Below are 20,205 nucleotides of genomic sequence, written 5' to 3'. Positions count from 1 at the left end.
GTATATATATATAAGTTTAGCATTCAAGACAGAAGCCTGGGCTTCAGCTTCTGTTATCTCTCACGAATGCTGCATTCCAGGCTTACAGAATGATACACGGATCCCTGAACTATTCCTCATACCATGTTATTGCGTCTGTGTTTTGTTTTATATTGAATATTCTTTTCCCCTGTTTTTCTATGTAGTTAAAAAAAAAAAAAGAATCTCAGCCTTCAAGACTGATGTCATCGATCATCTACTTCATGAAACTCAGATGATCATCACCTCCTGAATCACCCACTTCCCTTCCTAAGTCAATTGAATTAAGGACTAAAAGATATAAATGGCTGGATTTTTAGCTTAGTTAAAAGGTTAAATTATTTTCATTTTCATTTTGGTAAGAGAAAGGCAGCCATTTTACAAACAGAGCAGGTGGCTTGCCTCTTCATCAGGAATCTTTTGAACCCTTTAAAAGAAATGAAGATCACAGAAAAAGATACTGGTGAGCAGCTCAGTAACCAGGTTTTACGGTTTTTATTTTTTCTATTTCAATAGTTATTTAGAGAAGATAAGTCTTCAAAAAGACCTGTATCATATGATAACCTTTACTAAAACAAAGAATGAAACATCTTCTGTTTTCCAAAGCTATTTTCCATTATAAAATGTTTCATTTTGACTGTCATCCATTTTCACTTGCCCTGGGGAGGCATTTAAATAAGAGGAATAATTAGATAAGAAACCAGTTTCTCTGTTTCTTCCCAGGAGACAGAGTCCAACCTAATTGAGAAAGGGGGGAAATTTAAAAGATGACATAAAATTTTGACACGATCAAGTTTATCAACCAGCCTCTTTCATAAATGAAAATGCCGACACCCAAGAGGCTGCTGCTGCCACTGAGAAGGGTGCTCAACCACCAAACAGATGGTGCAGCTCAGCCCACTGAAGTGGAAGCTCTACCAGGGCAGAGACTATGGGCCGTTCTGTGCACTACTGTTTTCTCCAGTTCCTAAGAAAGCACCTGGCAGACAGTAAGGGCTGAATAAACAAACAAGTGGACTCATAATTCTAAATCTCATGGAACTGAAATATAGCAAATAAAAACTATAAAGCAGGTATAATACATTTCAGGGTTTAAAAAACTGTTAACTATTTTTCAAAGTCAAATATTTGAGATATTAAGAATCTGCAATCATCATCTTTAAGTACTAATTACAAAATGTTATATACACACAAAAGTTGGGGGCAGGATTCTGAAGCAAAATCACTTAACAGTGCTTAAGTTTATTTAAAAAAAGTTCTCTATAGATCAAGAGAAAGTAATACTTCAACAACTACACTTGCTTTATACAATATGGCATCTAGATATATATATTTCCCTGTGTGTGTGTATATTTATGTATATGTGTGTATATCTTTACACACATACATACATACTAGGAAAATAACAGCCTTAGAAAATAAAATAGTGCAAAAAGCCTTATTACATGTCTTTAGAGAATCAGGATTTAAAAGGACAACTAGAAAAAGTATCTAAAAACTGATTCCAGAATATATTAACACAATAGCTTAAAGTACCTCAAATAAACAACCCAGGTTCTGGAAGCTCCTTAGCACCCAAAACACTCTTATTTGGTTTTAAAACCAAATGGTCTTTGAAGCAAATATCTGCAACAATAAATGTAGTTTTCATGCAGTCAAAAGGCAATCTAATCATTTTAAATTGAATCATTTCAAGTTACAAAACACTACCTCTTTAATCTCATGTAGTTTTCACTGGCAGCAGGTCGGCATTCGGCTCTTTGTACCACTATTCCTTCCAATGAGAGTTTATCTTGAATGGAAAGGAAAAAACTGTATTCAGAGATAACATTCTTCATTTTCAATGATGTAATATGAAATCAAATGTAATTTACAGTAAAAATCGGGGAAACAAAAAGAACAGTATTAAGCTTACAGCCACATCACTAGTGAGAATAGAGAAAAACCTTATTCTTAGCTAGTACGAAACTTGACTCTTGTCACATTTGTTTCTTGAGCTACTTCAGCCCCTTGCCAATAACAGCTTTTACAAACTTAGTTCTTTCTAAATAAAGTGGTTTAAAAGGGCATAAAATCAAATAAAAAATTTTTGGAGGGTAGGGAGGCTATCATATTTGGCAGAGAAGTAACTTCTGTAAAACCTGCTAGTGTAAACCACTACATCAAAGATAAGCATATATGGGTGCACATGCATGTGGGTGAATGTGTACACAAATGGGCAAATAAAATGAAATTCTAGAATGATGTGTGACTAGAAAACCCAGTCCAGAAAACACTGTAAAACTGGGCGAGTTACTGTCCGGTTTATACTGTGTACCAGTTTAGTCTGTCTGTTACTCTGACTTCTTTTTCTTAGCAGAATTATAAATTTGAATGTGTCAAAAGTGAATCTGCTATGAATATTTGCTCGAAGGGAAAGGCAATTTCCCCTACCACTAGTAATGATTACAGTGATCCTGACTTAAAACATAGGGGTAACAGAAAAAGGAAACAAGAGCTAGCACCTACTGTGTGCCTACTGGGCAACAAGAATTTTGATACAGTCACAAGATAGACCTTACTATTATATAATACATATATGAATGTCTGACACCAGCTTTATTATAACCTGGAAATGCATGACTATGGTTAGAAACAGTTATTATTCAGTCATATTTCTATGAGAATTCATCTGGGTCTTCAGAAGAGATTTAGGAAAACCCCTGGCTAATGAGGAATGAATTTATGATTCATCACTTCAGGATGAATGACTTTGTTCATTCTACCAACATTCTAAATGTTTACCACACAAAGAGAACCATCTAAGCATTTAAAACCTATGATTAAGATATAGCACTGTCTTCAAGACACATACATTTCGCTGGAGGAGGCAGCACTGAATGAATAGTAGAGTGTATACAGAGTCACACCTACATGATTTTTACTAGAAGATCTTTCCTCTAGGGACCTTTCTTGCTTTTTGTCTCCAAAATCCAGAGGATTCTGTACTACAGTTCCTAAAAACTAATTACTAGTACACCATGTGAATTCAATATTTCCAGGGTCTCTCAAGGCAACATATGTAATAAATCTCAAGTGCAGGCCATGAATGGCTGGAGAGAGCAATGACAAACACCATGCTTACCTTACACCAAAACATGCCCGGAAGGAAATAATGAAAAAGTCATCATATTCTTATATTAAATTAAAAGACCTAAAAATAATTTCCTCTCATGAGTGAATTTAATAAGATTAAAATTTGAATTTTCTTTTAAAGCAAAAACAAATCTTATATTCGAGTTTGGCTTCCCACTGAAGCTGAAAGTTCTATTAAGAAAAATTCTTCAGGCATCATAATAATAGCAAGATTGGGAAAATTTTAACGTAAAAGTGTATAAAATGCATGAGGGAAAAAATCTAATACTGGGACATAAATTAATACTTTAAAATACCATTGCTGAAAGTAATTTAATCACAAATCTTAGCGTTTATTAATGTTGCATACTGAAAGAGCTACCTCTTAATACCACTTGTGAATACTCCCCACTTATTCAGCACTATCTACTCCAGGCAGATGGGCTGAATTTAATTTTTAGTTAAAGATTTCTGTAGTCAACCTTCTCTGTATGACACATGAAAGGGTGGAAAGTACGTTCAAAACACCTGCCCCTTTCAACTTGATCACTACACTCCTCACTATTCTTCAGTCAAGATCACGCATGTGAAGCAATAAAATTCACTTGCTCAAATCATAATTTTCTGTCCACATCTTCTTTTCAAACCTAAAATAGCTTCCAAATTCTACTCAAGTAAAAGGGAAAGCCTTAATCATCAGCCATGGATTTTCTAACCAATTAAATAATCCCACATTTCTGTATGCTTCCTTTATCCCTTCTTCCCTTAAATAAATTTTAAAAAGCTCATTTACTTATGATATAGCCCCCTAAGTATGATTCACCTGCTATTTTTTTTTTTTTTTTAAAGCCAACACATACTTTCTAAAACCTACAGGAACACATTCTCAAATTTTTTCCACTAAACCATGCTTTGCTGCTTCTTCAAAACATTACTTAGGTTTCAAGGGAAAGGTATTAAATATCACTCTTTATTTTAAAAGCTACCACTTGCACATCACTGCTGTTAATTACAGATCCCATTGATTAATATAGGAATCTTACTTAGAGCTACTTTGTTGGCCCAATTTGAAAGACCATAAATATCTGAAAAATAATTTGTTTTATTCTCACATATTTATGAAATATTTCCTGAGTGCCTATTATGTAAAAGACCATTCAAAGCATGTCAGATAAGTGAAACATGGCATTTGTCCTCAAGGAGTGCATAGCTGAGTGCCACCATTCCAAACGTGTTCTCTGTGGCATATAGTCTTAAAAAGTATAAATGTAGGTTGACTTAGCCATTCCACGTTATGTACACATCAAAACATCGTGTTGACTATAAACACGTACAAGTTTTACCTGCCAATTACAAAAAATCAATATATATATAAATCAAAATATTTACATTTTTTTTAAAAAAGTATAGAAACCCTAAAAGAATTTTTACTTTTTTGAGTTTTAACTACCTATATATCACATTAGTAACTTATAAATTTTGGAGAATGAGGGTATTAGTATGAAAATAGTGTTGATCTCACAGACCCCTTGAGGGGATCACAGGGTCTCCTCTATCAGGCAGTTCCCAGACCACAGTGTGAGTGCTACAGGTCTAGCAGATCATGAGACAGGTATATAAATCATTTTAATACAACAGAAACACTTTTGATATATTTCCATTTAATCAACCTCCAGATTAGCAAAAGCTCTCAATTCCCCACCATTAAATATAGTGACAGATGCCCACAACTCAATATACACTAGTGGGTAGTAGGTTAATCTCTAGTACTCCCACACACTTCTGCTCAAACTCTGCTAGAACTTGTTGCTGCTAGTTTTAATAATTACACAATCTGAGTATGTTATTACATAAACTCAAATAATGGGTCTAAGAAGGGGAAGATGTTTCTATGAAAACTAGGTTGAATGCATTGGGTAAGTGCTGATATAAAGGTAAGTTGTTAAAAAATACTGTTGAATTAGGTAAAGGTGAGACAACTGCATACTGGAAGACAAGCACATAAATCTAGCAGGATTTAATCTGTGTCATATTGTATATATGTATATTTATGTTTCCCAGTATCTAAATTCTTAACCCTTTTATGAAAGAAACTCAAGCTGAAAATCCAGCTAAATTATGGGTTTAATTTCCACAAGAAAGAAAGCAGATGATCAATAAGCTTCCTATACTCAAAACAAATGGCTTATCTTACCTGTACACAGCAGCTAAATGTACATTTACAAGTTTTAAGATAAACTGAGGCAGGCAGAAAGACATACTGCTCTTTTGTATATGTGTATGTGGTGGTGAGTAAATGGGATATGTATCCACAGCTTCACACATACTAGAAAAGTGCTCTATCACTAAGCTACATCCCCAGTCCTTTAAAAATTTTATTTTGGACAGAATGCTACATTGCACAGGTTGACCTTGGGCTTGTGATCCTCCTGCCTCAGCCTCCTGAGTAGCTGGGATCATAGATGTGCTTGATATCATTTTAAAAATTATTTCTTGCCTAACTGATGAACTACTGATTCTTCCTACAGGATTCTACTCTATAAAGGAGAATACACATTGAGATTCCAAGTGTTATAAAACCAACACATGTAGACAGTATTGGGGTTAAAAACATGAAGAGATTTTGTCTAACTGGGGATCAAGGGGAGCTTTGATAGAGAAAGCTGTTTGTGCTTTTTTAAACCCTACTATGTTATTAACATACAGCCAGAAGAATGCTAATAAGTTTAAATGTGATGTTGTTTTATATATATATATATATATATATATATATATATATATATATATATATATATATATATAAATTTAAAGGGTAAGTACACAGGTACATCCTATAAAAATAACTGTAGGTTTCTAGTTAGAATTTTGTCACTAAATAGCAATATTATTTTGAAGATGTTACTTCTCACATCTCTGAGTTTCAGCATCTACATAATGAAGTTACTGGAATTTCTGAGATTTCTCCTAGTTCTTTCACTAAATAAAAACATGGCCTTTCTCTTCAATTGGGAATGTTTTATTATTTTATTAGTGTTTATTTTGCTCGTTCTAATACTTTCTAAAAGACCTAGGTTTAATTAAATTTCCCTTGGGTAAAAATTAGATAAACTGTTTCTTGGAAGGACAACAATAAAAAATTAACTGTCCAAGACCTGAAAATATCCTAACTTCTCCAAACTGAACTTCCTACTCTACAACTTCAGATGTTGAGATACACTCTGTGCTGAAGAACTGAAGAGAAATAACCAATTGGCACTTTTTACATGGCATTTTTAAAAGGACATCCCTAGTTTGAGTTAAACTAGTAAGCAAGCTGGAAGGGTGCTTATTAGCATTGGCATGTAAGTAATGAGATCAGATATGTTAGGAAGTCTTTAGGCATCAGGAAGTTATAGGTATTATTTCCACAGATCACTTGGGATCCAGAAATATGGAGACCTTTAAAGGCACTTCTAACTCCAGCTAAAACACAGACCTATGGACTAGCAACCAAGACTCTGGATGAATCCTTCAGACTTTTAAAGTGACTCTCCTCTTATTTACATCACTCCTGAGTCTATACCGTTTGGAAAAGGACAGAAGGAGTATTTTCAGAGAACAGGTGCATTTAAAAGGTAAACCATTTTTATTATTCCTAGCAGTATCCTTCTTCTCATTTAAAATATTTTCCTAGCAGTTTTTTGCCTGTGCGTCTCAGGGTAATGCTACCTGGCATCTTAACAAACCAGTTAGGCAAACTTCTTATTTCTATCTTATTAAACAGGTGAAAAGATTATCTTTATTGAAATTTGTAAACTGATGTTCTGATTTATATTTGTCTTCAGAAATTTTAGAAATAAAATGTATGCTTAGATTTCGGTAAACTAACTTACAGGATTAGCATGTGATTATTTACCTCAAAGATAACTAAATCAGATATATATCCTAAAGTCACCTGTTTGTACATGTTTTCTTATAACTATGTTCAAATTATAAATATGCCTGATGTGCTTGAGAATTCTCAAGTTAAAATCAAAACTCCTCCATAATGGGAGGACTAGATTAATTATCTAGAAAAGAACTCAACTTCCTAACCCATAATACTGCCTCTCAACTTCTTCATATGGACAGGGAGAAAAAGGGATTGTATACAAAAGGAGGCAGGGAGAATTTCTTGTATAAAAGATGTAATGTTATCCAGAGTGTCTGTGAATGATAAGACTGGTTAGCTAAGGTACAAAATGAAGAAGGCTTTATATATGTGAAGGAGTCTGGATGGTCCTATCAGTTTATGAAAGCTATAAAAGATTTTTGATTAAAACAACAACAACAAAAAACCTAGTAACTGAGCATTTTGAAGACCACATTTGTATGTTTTAATATTCCTAAAACATAGTCTTTTTGCTTTTTCTACCAACATATATAATTAAATCAATAATAAAGCCTCTTAAGTACAAATGTGGACATGATGCTATATGAAGAGACATACTTCTATTCCCAAAGTTGCTCTCAAGCATAAGAGGCTGAAAAAAAAATAGATTTATATAAACAAGTGCTGTTTTTATAGCATACACAGTAATGTTGTATTGCAATAATAAAAGAAAAGGGACAGGCAACAGGTTGAGTATTCCTTATCCAAAATGCTTGGGTCCAGAAGTGCTTCCAATTTCTGATTTTTCTGGATTCTGGAATATTTTCACGGGCTTTACCAGTTGAGTCCCCTAACCCAAAAGCTGACAAATCAAAACTTCCCTCAAAACCATTTTGGACTTCACATTTTCAGACTAGAAATATTCAACCTGCAGTTTGTTTTAGTTAGACCTTCATTAAAAGATGCTATCTAGATTTAGTGACTGTACTTGAAATAAGAGAAAACCTTAAAATAATAGCAAAAGTGACAACATATAGAAAGAGACTTCTGGAAAAATTAAGTTTCCTGGAGTACAGATTTAACTATAGTGCTATACTCTGGACAAATAGTGCCAAACAGTATTGTAGATATAATGAGGAGCACAAGGAAGAAAAATACAGACCCCTCTGCTTAGGAAGATTACAGTATAGTTAAAGGACACAATATTTATTAAATACTTCCAGAAGATTTAATACCACACATTTTTAAATCAACTGAATATGAATCAAGTTGCTAATTATGCCTTTAATAACTCTTCTTCTCTTTACCTTGTTTAATCAGTAACAGCAGTTAAATCATAAGTAGTTCAGTTATGACTTTCAACATATTTTGATACTAAGAAATCCTCACAACTACATGGTAGAAATTATTTCCCCAGCAAGGACTCCTTTGAGATATGACCCTTTTCCTGAGTTCATCAATTTCCTTAATACGGCTTTTGTTGTTGTTGTTGTTGTTGTTGCTGCTATTGTTTTTTTAACTCTGGTAAATCATCAGAATCACCTGGGAGTTTTAAAAAAATAACTGAGCCCACCCCCCAGAGATTGTGCTAGAACTGAGCCATGAGGGGAGAAGAAGTGGTATTTTTATGACCTCCCCAGATAATTTTAACATGCACTGGTCACATTTTTTTCTGTCTTTCTCTCTGTCTCCTCTCTCTTTTCTCCCCATCCCATCTCCCCCAACCCTTCTCTCTCTGTTAATTTTATTTTCTTGAAATATGAAAGGAATAGCTCACAGAGCTGCTCAAAAAAGCCATCAATTGCACTGTTCATCATTATTTAATGTACTACTAACGACAAAATACTAGCATTAAACTTTGACAAGCCAATGATTTTAAGACATAACTCAATCTCAGAAATGTTATATGTGAAAAATGTTATTATGAGACTTCTCCATCTCTCATCTACAATTACTCTAAGAAATCACGTGTTCTCATGAGCTATCATTTACTATTCTCTCCCTTCATACCCCTTCCTCTCTCTTCTGCACCATCTCATCACTAAAGACAGAAAGGAACAATGGAAGGGCACAGCATTTGGCAGCAAAGACCCTCTTTGTTCACTGATTTCATAATAATTGTATCTTTTCATGAGTTTTTAAAATCATGTCATTCGTTTAAAGGTCATACGTAATGATTATTAACCTAAAATATCTTCTTCCCAAAGAATAAAATTCCATTTTGCCAAATAGGACTTTAAAAATGAGTCCTATATAATATTTTAACTCCAGTGTTAATTTGATGGCTCACTGAAATGCTTTTGCTCATCGGGTTACAATAAAATTTTCAGGTCAATAAAAATGTATATGGACACATTTCAAAATAAAAACTTCATATTAAAAAGCATAAAACATGCCTTCTGCTTACAAAATTATAAAACATAGGCTTCCCTGAAACATTAATCTTCTAAGGTACACTCAAAATATAAATTAATATGATTTAATAAACTGTTGTCAAGATTACCTCTGAAGTGAAAAGTAAAGAAATGTGGAATGGAATTTTACCTGAACTTCTTAGCTAGTCTGCCATTTTTATTTGTACTCTTTTGACACACAGTGCTGTTTTCTTTCCTTAAATGAGGCTAAAAAATTCACCAACGTAGCCAAGTTTCCTGGGCTTCTCTGAAGACTTGGTTTAACACTGCAAAACACTTACACCTGTATTCACTGGACTGGAATGACACAGTCACATGATCTTTGGGCCAGAGGTTATGTCCAATGAGTCCTAAGGAAGGTTCCTGCATTCTTACATAGTTCCTGAGATGCTGTAGTCAGTTACATAAGGTGGCTGACAAGTCCCAGAAAATATTTAATGCAGATGAATTTTATATTTCAAAATGAAACTAAGTATTGACAAATAGAAATAGATCAGTTTGGAAAAATCCTTCATTCTTAAAATGTCAATATATAACAGTCATTTTTTTTTAACACACAAAGAGGCTAGCTAACAAAATATTCACAGAAATTATCACCATGTTTCTCGCATCTAATGCTTTTAAGTGGAGCCTGTGAAGAAACAAGACACATGTCAAAAAAAAGTGTGTGTGTGGGGGGGGGGGGGGGGCGGCTCAGCTTGTGCAAAGCATAGGAAGGCCAAAGCACAAGTCAACAACCTTGAAAAATGTGGGGAAGTTCCAGGCAGAGACACAGTGCCAGATTTAAGTAGAAATTCATAGCTACTTCTCTAGCTATAGATTGTTTTATTCTTTCTATGTGAGGGGAACCAATCAATCCTTTCAGAATACAGGTATACAAGCTGCAGGTGACAACAACCAAAAGATTTGGTAGAGGTGGAGGATACAGAGACAGAAGCACCTTGTTCTTATCAAAGGCAGTTCCTAAGACATCCCTTTTCCCTGATAGAGGAATCTGAAAAGCAGTGGCTGAGTTTCACAGAGGAGTGATCTGTTCAGTCCAAGGGAATTGTCCAACTTTGTCTCTTCCAACCAAGAGAGACACCTTCCTGATAAGGTTCTGCTTCCTTCCATAGCACAGGAATATTTCTGGCATAAAAATGGAGTAAGCATATATTACGATGATGTCCTCCTGTATTGATAATAGTGATGACAAGGAACTTGTTTCCCATTAAAAGTTGGTAGAAAAAATGCAAATTCTTTTCATTATCCTGGAATAAACTGTGCCTAATGCAGACAGTAGGAGTTTAATGTTACTGCATAGTGAAAAGTTTTGCTGGAACTTGGTTAGGCATTTGGTCCAATTAACTTCAGAAGAGACTCCTACCAAGGGCCTCTTTAATTTGTCAAAGTTGGCTAAAGGGAGATTTTGTGTACCATTACAGATGTCTAAGAGGCATCTAACTCTTATGAGAGACTAAGTTTCTAAAAAGAAAACAGGGCCCCTATCTTTCAAAATTTTGTATCTTTCTGCATACAAAAGCAGATGAAATCCTTAAATCTAGTGATCAAATGCACCTAGGCATGCTAATCTTTGAAGGGGTTAAGCCCTTCTGCTGAAACACAGTTAATTACATTTTGTACCTGCAATAAGGCAGAGAAATATAGTCACATAAACAAGGAATGCTTCCCTTGGTGTGAGTACAAAAACACCATTTTATAGATTCAGGGATGTATGAACCTGCTCAACACTACCTAGAATAAGTACTCCCCACAAAAAGTGGACAGATTTAGGACAGACTTACAAGTGGCCAAATTGGCCTTCTCTTAAGGGGCACATGTACCACAACAGGCAGCAATGATCAATGAATCCCTAAAATGGAGATAATGTGGATAAGGTAGGGCCTATTGGATGCCATTTTCCTTTTTTAAGACTGGAGCAAAGACTACACAAAAGAAAAGTCCTGTGGATTCACAGCAGCTTCTAGTGAGGCACCAAGATCAGGCTTCATTACTCTACTGCTGCCAAGCCATAGGTGGCAGGTTTGCAAAAGTCAAGCACACCTGTGTGATTACAGAGTAGGGAAGTGATCAAGGATAAGAGGCACATTATGGGGTGGATCTGCATCTATCGTGGCAACCCTGAAGAAGCTAAGTACATTAGTGCCTTGAAAATTTGGCAGCAGAAACCAGAAGTGAGTTAGCAAACGTAAGGTGCCTCTGGAATGATGACTGAAGAAGACCGAAGTCCCACTCCCAGCAGTCCTGCCTCACCACGTACCTCCTTGCCCCGGGCAAGCCCATACTCCAGCAGTAAGAGCATCTAGGCTTCCCCAAAGAGGCATCTAGACAGGTGAAACAGGTATAAAGTAGCAGATCCAGCGTTACACAGCACATAACCACACCATTTTATTTAACATATGAGAAAATTCTAGCACAGTCTCCATCACTATACTACAGTCAAGCTGTATTGATCTTGGTGTCCCATAAAATTCATAAATGAAATTGTTGTATTTTTGTTAATTCTACTATCATATGATGCTTGTATGTAGCGATCATCTGTAAAAGTAACGTAAGAATTTCAAGAATACATTTCCAATCTGTGTCCCTCCTCCAAATCTATTCAGTATTTCTTTAAAAGTTTCACATATACAAAAAATCGGATTCTGAAAAAACAAAATCAATACAGACATGAGATTGTCAGAATACAAGAGCAACTCTTCTTAAATGCTGTAGGACTAAGAGGAAGCATTAGACTAAGTGTTTGCTTTGCTGTTAACAAGCTGTAAAGTACTAGAAAAATAAAATTTCACTAAAAATTCTCTGGAATGCAATTTTAATTTGGTAAAATGAGAAAGTTGAATTTCATTGTTTCTACACAAAAATTCAGCTCTGAAAATATGCCTTAGTTTTCAAGTCCAAATTCAATGGGTTTTTGATAATCTCAATGATACATAAATGCTACCTTCAGTATCTGCCATAATTAAGAATATTATTTTTTATATCTAAAGAAAATCTAACATTGAGAAAATAAAAGGCAGATATTTTAAAGCAATCTAATACTTCTAACAACATATAGCTGAATAATTTAAAAATACCTTTAATTCAACAGAAATATAAATCAATTTAATTTAAATTTAAAGTCTAATTCTAAAAACAATGTAATTCCTCAGAATAATTTAGTAGACAGGCAGGTCAGATAATAGTGTACTGAGGACAGGTTCACATTTCTCACCACTCTGCCTTTAAGTTTTAGAAGTGAAAGTTTCAGAACCCTAAAATGCTTTGAAAGGGAAGTTATAGGGGAAATAGAGGAAGCACTGGCATCACAGTCACACAGTTCTTTGACCCTTTGTGAAATAAACCAACAAATAACAAACTTGCCCATGACATTACTCTGTAGTAGGTATTCTGAATCTTCATCTTTCTCCTACCTCCCTAGCACACATCACGCACGCTGTACACACACAGTGACGGTATTTCCTATAGTAGTCCAAGTCTTTCTTCAGCACTGAAGTAGGTTTAGGGTGAAACAAGCTCATATATATTTCACAGGAACTTGTAATAAAAAAAAAAAACTACAAAGCCTATTTATTTTCCCTTTAAGTTTAACAAAAAAAAAGAATAAATTCCTTTGTGAAAAGATGTGAAGAAAATGTATTCTCACTTAACTAAGAGCCCCAGATCAGAATCACATGCAAATCCAAACAAATCCAAGTATGATGCCACAAACAACAGGTTTAAATATCCTTACTTGGGTCTCAAAAATGGTGAAATATGTGACTTTTTATAGGAGAGAAAATTCTATACAACTAAGTCCTTTCAGCTTAGTTTTCTATTTATGATTTACTTTAAAAATGACACTAATGCAACATACATTATTTACCAAAAGATGACAGCATTATTCAATTTAAGCCTGCCTGACTGAGAAATAATTTAAACATTTAGAAAAGGATAAAAATCCACATTTTTGGAGAATTAAAAATAAGTAACTGTGAGAGGAAAACCAATTTATTCTGAGTAATTCTTAGTACTTCAAAGAATATACATAAAAACCCTTCACAACAAATTCCTTCCCTGATACGGTTAAATGCAAATTCTCTTTTCCATCTTACTCCAGAAAGCTCCTGCATACATAGCCGACGCGCCACCTACTGCAAAACCGAGCTGACAGCACAGGCGATGCTGCCAGCATTTCCATTCCATCGCCAGGCTGGGACTGAATAAAGGCGTGTTTGTGTGGTAGTGTTTCTGTCTTAAAAGCCTCACAGCCAAGAACAAGCTGAAATAGCATCTTCAGAAATGGAGCGTAAAATAATCAGAAGAGAAAAAGAAAAGGAGTATGAAGGGAAACACAACAGCCAGGAAGACACTGACCAAGGGAAGAACTGCAAATCTACACTGATGACCCTCAACGTTGGTGGATATTTATACATTACTCAAAAACAGACACTGACCAAGTACCCAGACACTTTCCTTGAAGGTATAGTAAATGGGAAAATCCTCTGCCCATTTGATGCTGATGGCCATTATTTCATAGACAGGGATGGGCTCCTCTTCAGGCACGTCCTAAACTTCCTACGAAATGGAGAACTTCTGTTGCCTGAAGGGTTTCGAGAAAATCAACTTCTTGCACAAGAAGCAGAATTCTTTCAGCTCAAGGGACTGGCGGAGGAAGTGAAATCCAGGTGGGAAAAAGAACAGCTAACACCCAGAGAGACCACTTTCTTGGAAATAACAGATAACCATGATCGTTCACAAGGACTGAGGATCTTCTGTAATGCTCCTGATTTCATATCAAAAATTAAATCTCGCATTGTTCTGGTGTCTAAAAGCAGGCTGGATGGATTTCCAGAGGAGTTTTCAATATCGTCAAATATCATTCAATTTAAATACTTCATAAAGTCTGAAAATGGCACTCGACTCGTACTAAAGGAAGACAACACCTTTGTCTGTACCTTGGAAACTCTGAAGTTTGAGGCTATAATGATGGCTTTAAAGTGTGGTTTTAGACTGCTGACCAGCCTGGATTGTTCCAAAGGGTCAATTGTTCACAGCGATGCACTTCATTTTATCAAGTAATTACCTGTCTTATGAACAAAGGCAACAAGCATGCAGCCAGCAAGCTTCGGAAAACCACAGCATCAAAGGCATCCCAAATAACGTGCCCAGCTAGCTCTGTACTACAGAGCCCTGCTGCTAATCAAGTACTGTGAGCTAATGGTATGTAAATTCTATCGCTAAACATGTTCTTCTCTGGGGTGTTCCTGCAGATTGGACTCTTCCACCTAAAATGAAAATAGTAATCTTCTATATTCTGTAAATAAAGACTGAATGTGTTTGCTATTTGTTTATTTTTCCTTAAGCTGTCTTTCAATCAGAATGTCTTGGGCACTTGCACAAAAAACAAGCATGTACATTATCTATAGAGCATTTAAGTAAACGGTAATTAAATATTTTAAGGGGCTATAAGGTTTAAAATCCTTGATACTTATGGCAGAAATCTACAAAGAAACTGAATTGGTAAAATTACCACTGAAAGCAAAACAGATGTGCAAATCTACCTAGAACAGAGTTATAGTGAAACAAAATGAGATTGTAAAAAGCTGTTAAAGCTATTTATTTGATTTTTAATAACAGGAACCAAAAGCTTATTCACAACTTCTGTATCTCACGCTGGAATTATAGCTTAATTGATATTATGCTGAAAATTCCTAGAAAACTGCTTGACAATAAAAAATAAATAAAAGTATTGCTAGCTTCTTTGCTTGTATTATAATGATAAAAAAGTCACATGTGTCACTTTAAAAACAAATAGTACCACTTGATGATTTCACACATTATTATTATGCACTGATGTAATCAACCGAAGTCTATAGTAACCCTGACTGGTCTTAGGAGAAACAAAAATCAGCAAATTCGTTTCTTTGCACACTGAGTTTCAATACAGCATGGGTAACTTAGTCTCAATGGAGTACATGGTATCAGAATAATAAAGAAGACCATTTTCATAATCACCTAAATATCTGTTCATTTTTCAAGCTCAAAAACATTAAATGAACATCACTAAACATTATTCTCTTTGAAGAACTTTATTCTTTTCAACACCTATCTTGATGCTGAATCTCAGATTCAGAGTTGTATTGATTTATCTATGCTAATTTTTAAGAAAATCTTTAAAAATTGTTTTACATGTGGTTGCTTTAATGAAATAATGTACGAACTAAACTCTAAATGTGAGTGCATCCTCCTTTCCCCCACAAAGAACAGCTAAATCATTTCTATGCACTCATTTTCTGGTTTCTAAGAACATATTATATCTTAAAATTTGCTCCTTTAAAAATAAGACATTAAAACCGATAACTAAATCAGTTTTAATGAACTCAACAAAAGTTTTTTTTTTTTTTTTAAATGCCGGATGAGGTGATACTGTTAAATTAGCATATATACCAAAATTTTGACTACTCATAAAAAGTTAGAATGAATAAACCTAATATTCATTCACAGAACTATAACAGATTTTCAATTACAATATTTAGGGTAATATAAAAATTGTATCTACTAAGTAAGAAACCTTTTCAAACCTATTATACAAAAAAGTCTTCCTAAAAATTCACATTAAAAACAACAGTAAACTCCACATCGACTACACAGTTTTTCCTTTATGTTATACTGAGAAGAAAATGTTTTTGTTAAAATAGCAAATTCTCTTACTTAAATGACTTAATTAGGACTTAAACGAACTACAAAATTGGGGAAAATAGTAAAAATCTAACAGTCACTATAACTGAACTGTTTATATACTATTCAATGTATGAGGTGACTTTTCTTTGGCATTTTCACTCAGATATGCAAAAAATAGTAGTGATTTAATGTCAAAGCCAGATTTTTTCTAACAAGATTTCATTACAAATAAAAATAGCCCTGACAGATACATTTTACAAGAGATGTGGCTGAACTATCTCCTTGCATCCATTCACAAAAAAAGAATTTAAATTTTAGGAAATAAAGTTAATATTTTGAGAAACAACTAAAGATATCAGATTCATTTTTATGTACTACCTGCAAATGCAAACAAATCATACCTGGATGCATTTCTCTGATAAATCACAGTATTTTAAAACAATTTAATAATCTAGAAGAAAATTTGACCAGACTGGTTATCCTTGTAACTTTTTATAAATGTACCTTTTTTTTATTATTATTAGCATGTGTGTGGGGGGGCACTAGGAGTTGAACCCAGGGCCTCATGCAGGGCAGGAAAGCACTCTGCCACTGAGCTATACCCCCAGTCCTAAATGTACTGTTCAAAATTCAAAATTACTTGTACCTGGATTTACATATTCAAATACACTATGAATAGAAAATACCTAGTTTTTAATTTTAGTGTTTTCTGAAATAATTTAGAAATATCTTCTATCAAGAAACTCAAGAAATCACACAAAATGTCAATTATAATTCAGAGTGAAGCTTTCATCACATTTTGTTTGCAGTCACTGAAGAATTTCTTTCTCATATCTTATGAGTAAATATTGTCCCAAAGAACAAATCACAAAGTGAATCTTTATCTGTCTTTCTAAAAGAAAGGCAATAAAAAGGTTACTATAGTTGCCTTGAGCTTAAAATATATTCTCTTGTACTTGGAATTAGCCCATGCAATGACTGTAGGACCAACTTTAAAATATGCAAAATACAAACATTGCTGATGACCTTTACTATATTTTAAAAATGTATATGGCTACCTTAAGCATTTGAACTATAAGTAATAAAATGTAACATCTGTTAAGTGTTTTCTATGTGCCAGATATTATCCTATGAGCACACATTATCTCAATTAATCCTCAAACAACCCAAGAAAGGTACTAAATATTTCCTTACAAATGAAGAAAGAGACACTTATAGGGTTTAATAACGTGCCCAAGATCATGGAAACAAGATATAAAACTCAGCAGTTCCAGGCAGCAGTTTCTTAGGTCACTTATATTCCTAACATCTAAAACATGGCACAAAATAGGCATTCACGAAGTAGAACCGAATAGAAAATACTAAAATACAGAATCTCACGATGCAATTATTCCTAATATGTTAAGTGAAAAACTGCACTTTGGAAAAGCAAGTAATATTTTAAATGTCATGTCATGTCAGTTAAAGAACATGAAGTGAATCATCTATCTCACAAGACTAAAGAATATTTCAAATTTATCTGTTTGTGAATCTAGATTCTTACATATCAGGTTTGCTGAAAAGAAGGTTAACTTGTTACAACTTGTACAATCTACAGAACTAATAAATTATGAGAGAAAATATGGTACAATGAAACTCACGTAGGTCCTGGAGTCAGTCTTGGGTTCAAATTCCACTAACCTACTCACAGGATCATAAGCAAGATCCTTAACTTTTAAAATTTTAACCTCTGCATAGCAAAACAGGGAAAACAGTGATTATTTGATAGGGCTTTTGAAAGGTTTAAATTAAATTCTGAGTTTTATGTAAAGTGTTGCACACTTCACAGACTTTCAAAAACAGCATTATTATCTAGTGCAGAGGTACAGTCACAGTCATGAAAAACAGGCATAAAAATGCATACTTACATTAATTAGGCCTTCTACTTAAACAGAGAACTTTTAACAAATGCATCCTTAATTCTGTGATGAAATATTATAAGACACAAAAATATTCTTTAAATTATTATGAGCAAACACATTTTATTTTATTAATTAAAAAATATGAGTTTCTTGGGAATTACTTTCTAGCCTGATGTAAAAAAATACAACAACAAAATAAACATAGCTGCTGTTGTATCAGCAATTTAAAATCAATGGGAGTAATACAAGTGGATCATGCAATCTTAAAGATATGCCTATCTAATAAATTATAATTAACTTAAATGCAGTGGTGTTAGTCATGGTTAAAATTATAGCATTTGAATCATTAATTATCCTTGGTAGTGAAGCAGAGATGTACTATGAACTATACAAAACAGCATACAACTTAGAAATGATTTGTATCTAACTTTGAAACACATAATGATCTCTTCTGTAGTAGACTTGTCTTCCTAATCATATTTTGCTTATATTGATATTAAAATTAAATTGTTTCTGTCAACAAACGCCAAAGGAACACATGCTGGGCAGAGAGAAATATAAAATAAAATCTAAAATAATTTATAAAGAGTGTATTCTTACTTTTCTTGACAAAAATATACAATGGCTCGAGAGTTTCTATCACACAAAAATCACTGCTATGTTAAAAATGAATAATAAATTGTTAAAAATGAATGATAATTAAAATTTCTATCAGTGCCAAGATGTATCTTAAGCATTTTGTGTTAAATACTAAAACCATAGTTTTATTTCAACCTAGTTATTTTAGAAAATATTGAAGAATAAGACAATTAGAATATAACTCATTACATATATTAAAAACCTGTTTCCTATTAAAAAACGTAAGTTAACCAAGAGCATGTTTTTCCAAATCAAGAATTCCAGAGTATTCAATTACATTTAAAACAAGTTTTAATAATTACCCAAACAAAATCTAGTTAAATTTTAGAAAATCCTATTTGAAGATAGGTTCAAGTGTGTAAAAGCAATTTTGATACTGTCTTCTAGAATGTTGAACACAAATTATTCTACATTATTAAAGTGTAAAACTGAGCAAATCTGTTGATTTATTTATTTTTTTACATTTTTTTATGTTGACAGACCTTTTTTAAAATTCATTTATGTATATGCGGTGCTGAGGATCAAACCCAGTGCCTCACTCATGCTAGGCAAGTGCTCTACCACTGAGCCACAACCCCAGCCCTGTTGATTTATTCTTAATGCACCTCACTGATTTGCTTGCCTAATACATTTATTCACTCATTTTTTAGGATACTTAAGAAATGTTGAAAGATGCTAATTTTTATCTCAATGGTTGCTTAAATTTGATAACTTTCATCATTTAATGTGTTTTCTTAAAAGAGAATGAGAATATTTGGAATTTACTTTTGGTATCATACTATTTGACAAATTTTTATTTATATTTATTTTAAAAAATATTTTAAATAAATACAAATGAAGATACTATGACATATCCTAACAAAACTATTTTGATTTCTGAATTTTTTCTGTACAAAAGATGTTTTAAAAGAAATTCCTACACCTGAAAAAAAGAAAGACTACACACAGCTGTGCATGGAAATAATTATTAATAAAGGCTAGGTAAGTATTAAAAACACCAAAAATCTATAAGTCATAGGCAATTCCTTCAGAGGGGATTTTCTTTTTAATTTTTTAAATTGACAAATAAAAGTTATATATATTTATGGTGTAGAACAGAATGTTTTGAAATACGTACACATCATGGAATGACTAATCATGCTAAATAACATATATATTTCCTCACATACTTATTTTTTATCAGTGAGAATCCTTTATAAGTATACACTGTTATTAACTATAGTCACCAGGTTGTATAATATTTAAAAAAAAAATCATACATGACTGATTTATAAAACAACCCAAAGCTGAAATCACAATATGCATGTCTAATTGTTATAATGCAGCCAAAAAACCAGCACATTAAGATTCACTATATAAAATTCAGCTACTTTGAAAACTGGAAGTAGGATACATTAAAATGTCACTGTGTTTCCCAATTATACTTTCTTCTCCTTTTCTTTGTGTTCCTGTGAAAATTTAGATTACACTTAATGAGAGGCAAGAAAAAGGAGGTTCAACTATACCTCTTGCTATTACAGAACAAAGCATTACTGTATATTGTAAAATTCATTAATGATGGATATGAAGAAAATAACAAACTCGTGCTTGTATAAAATACATATAA

At 33.5% G+C, this 20,205-nt stretch overlaps 2 protein-coding genes across 2 annotated transcripts in view; one reads left to right on the top strand and one right to left on the bottom strand.

Moving 5' to 3' along the window:
* Positions 1–20,205, bottom strand: part of GTF2F2 (general transcription factor IIF subunit 2) — a 155,472-nt gene that overhangs the window by 69,077 nt on the left and 66,190 nt on the right. The window contains exon 5 of the mRNA XM_079137009.1: positions 1,729–1,810. Within this exon, the coding sequence (XP_078993135.1) occupies positions 1,729–1,810 (82 nt within the window). The remainder of the gene's footprint in view (positions 1–1,728; positions 1,811–20,205) is intronic.
* On the top strand, positions 6,048–15,138 carry KCTD4 (potassium channel tetramerization domain containing 4). The gene is made up of 2 exons (XM_079137004.1): positions 6,048–6,746; positions 13,496–15,138. Exon 2 carries the CDS (start codon positions 13,678–13,680, stop codon positions 14,455–14,457), a length of 780 nt encoding a protein of 259 aa, XP_078993130.1. The 5' UTR covers positions 6,048–6,746; positions 13,496–13,677; the 3' UTR covers positions 14,458–15,138.

Source organism: Sciurus vulgaris (genome assembly GCF_902686455.1).
Source record: "Sciurus vulgaris genome assembly, chromosome: 4".
NCBI lineage: Eukaryota > Metazoa > Chordata > Mammalia > Rodentia > Sciuridae > Sciurus > Sciurus vulgaris.
This window is presented reverse-complemented; position numbering and strand designations above follow the sequence as displayed.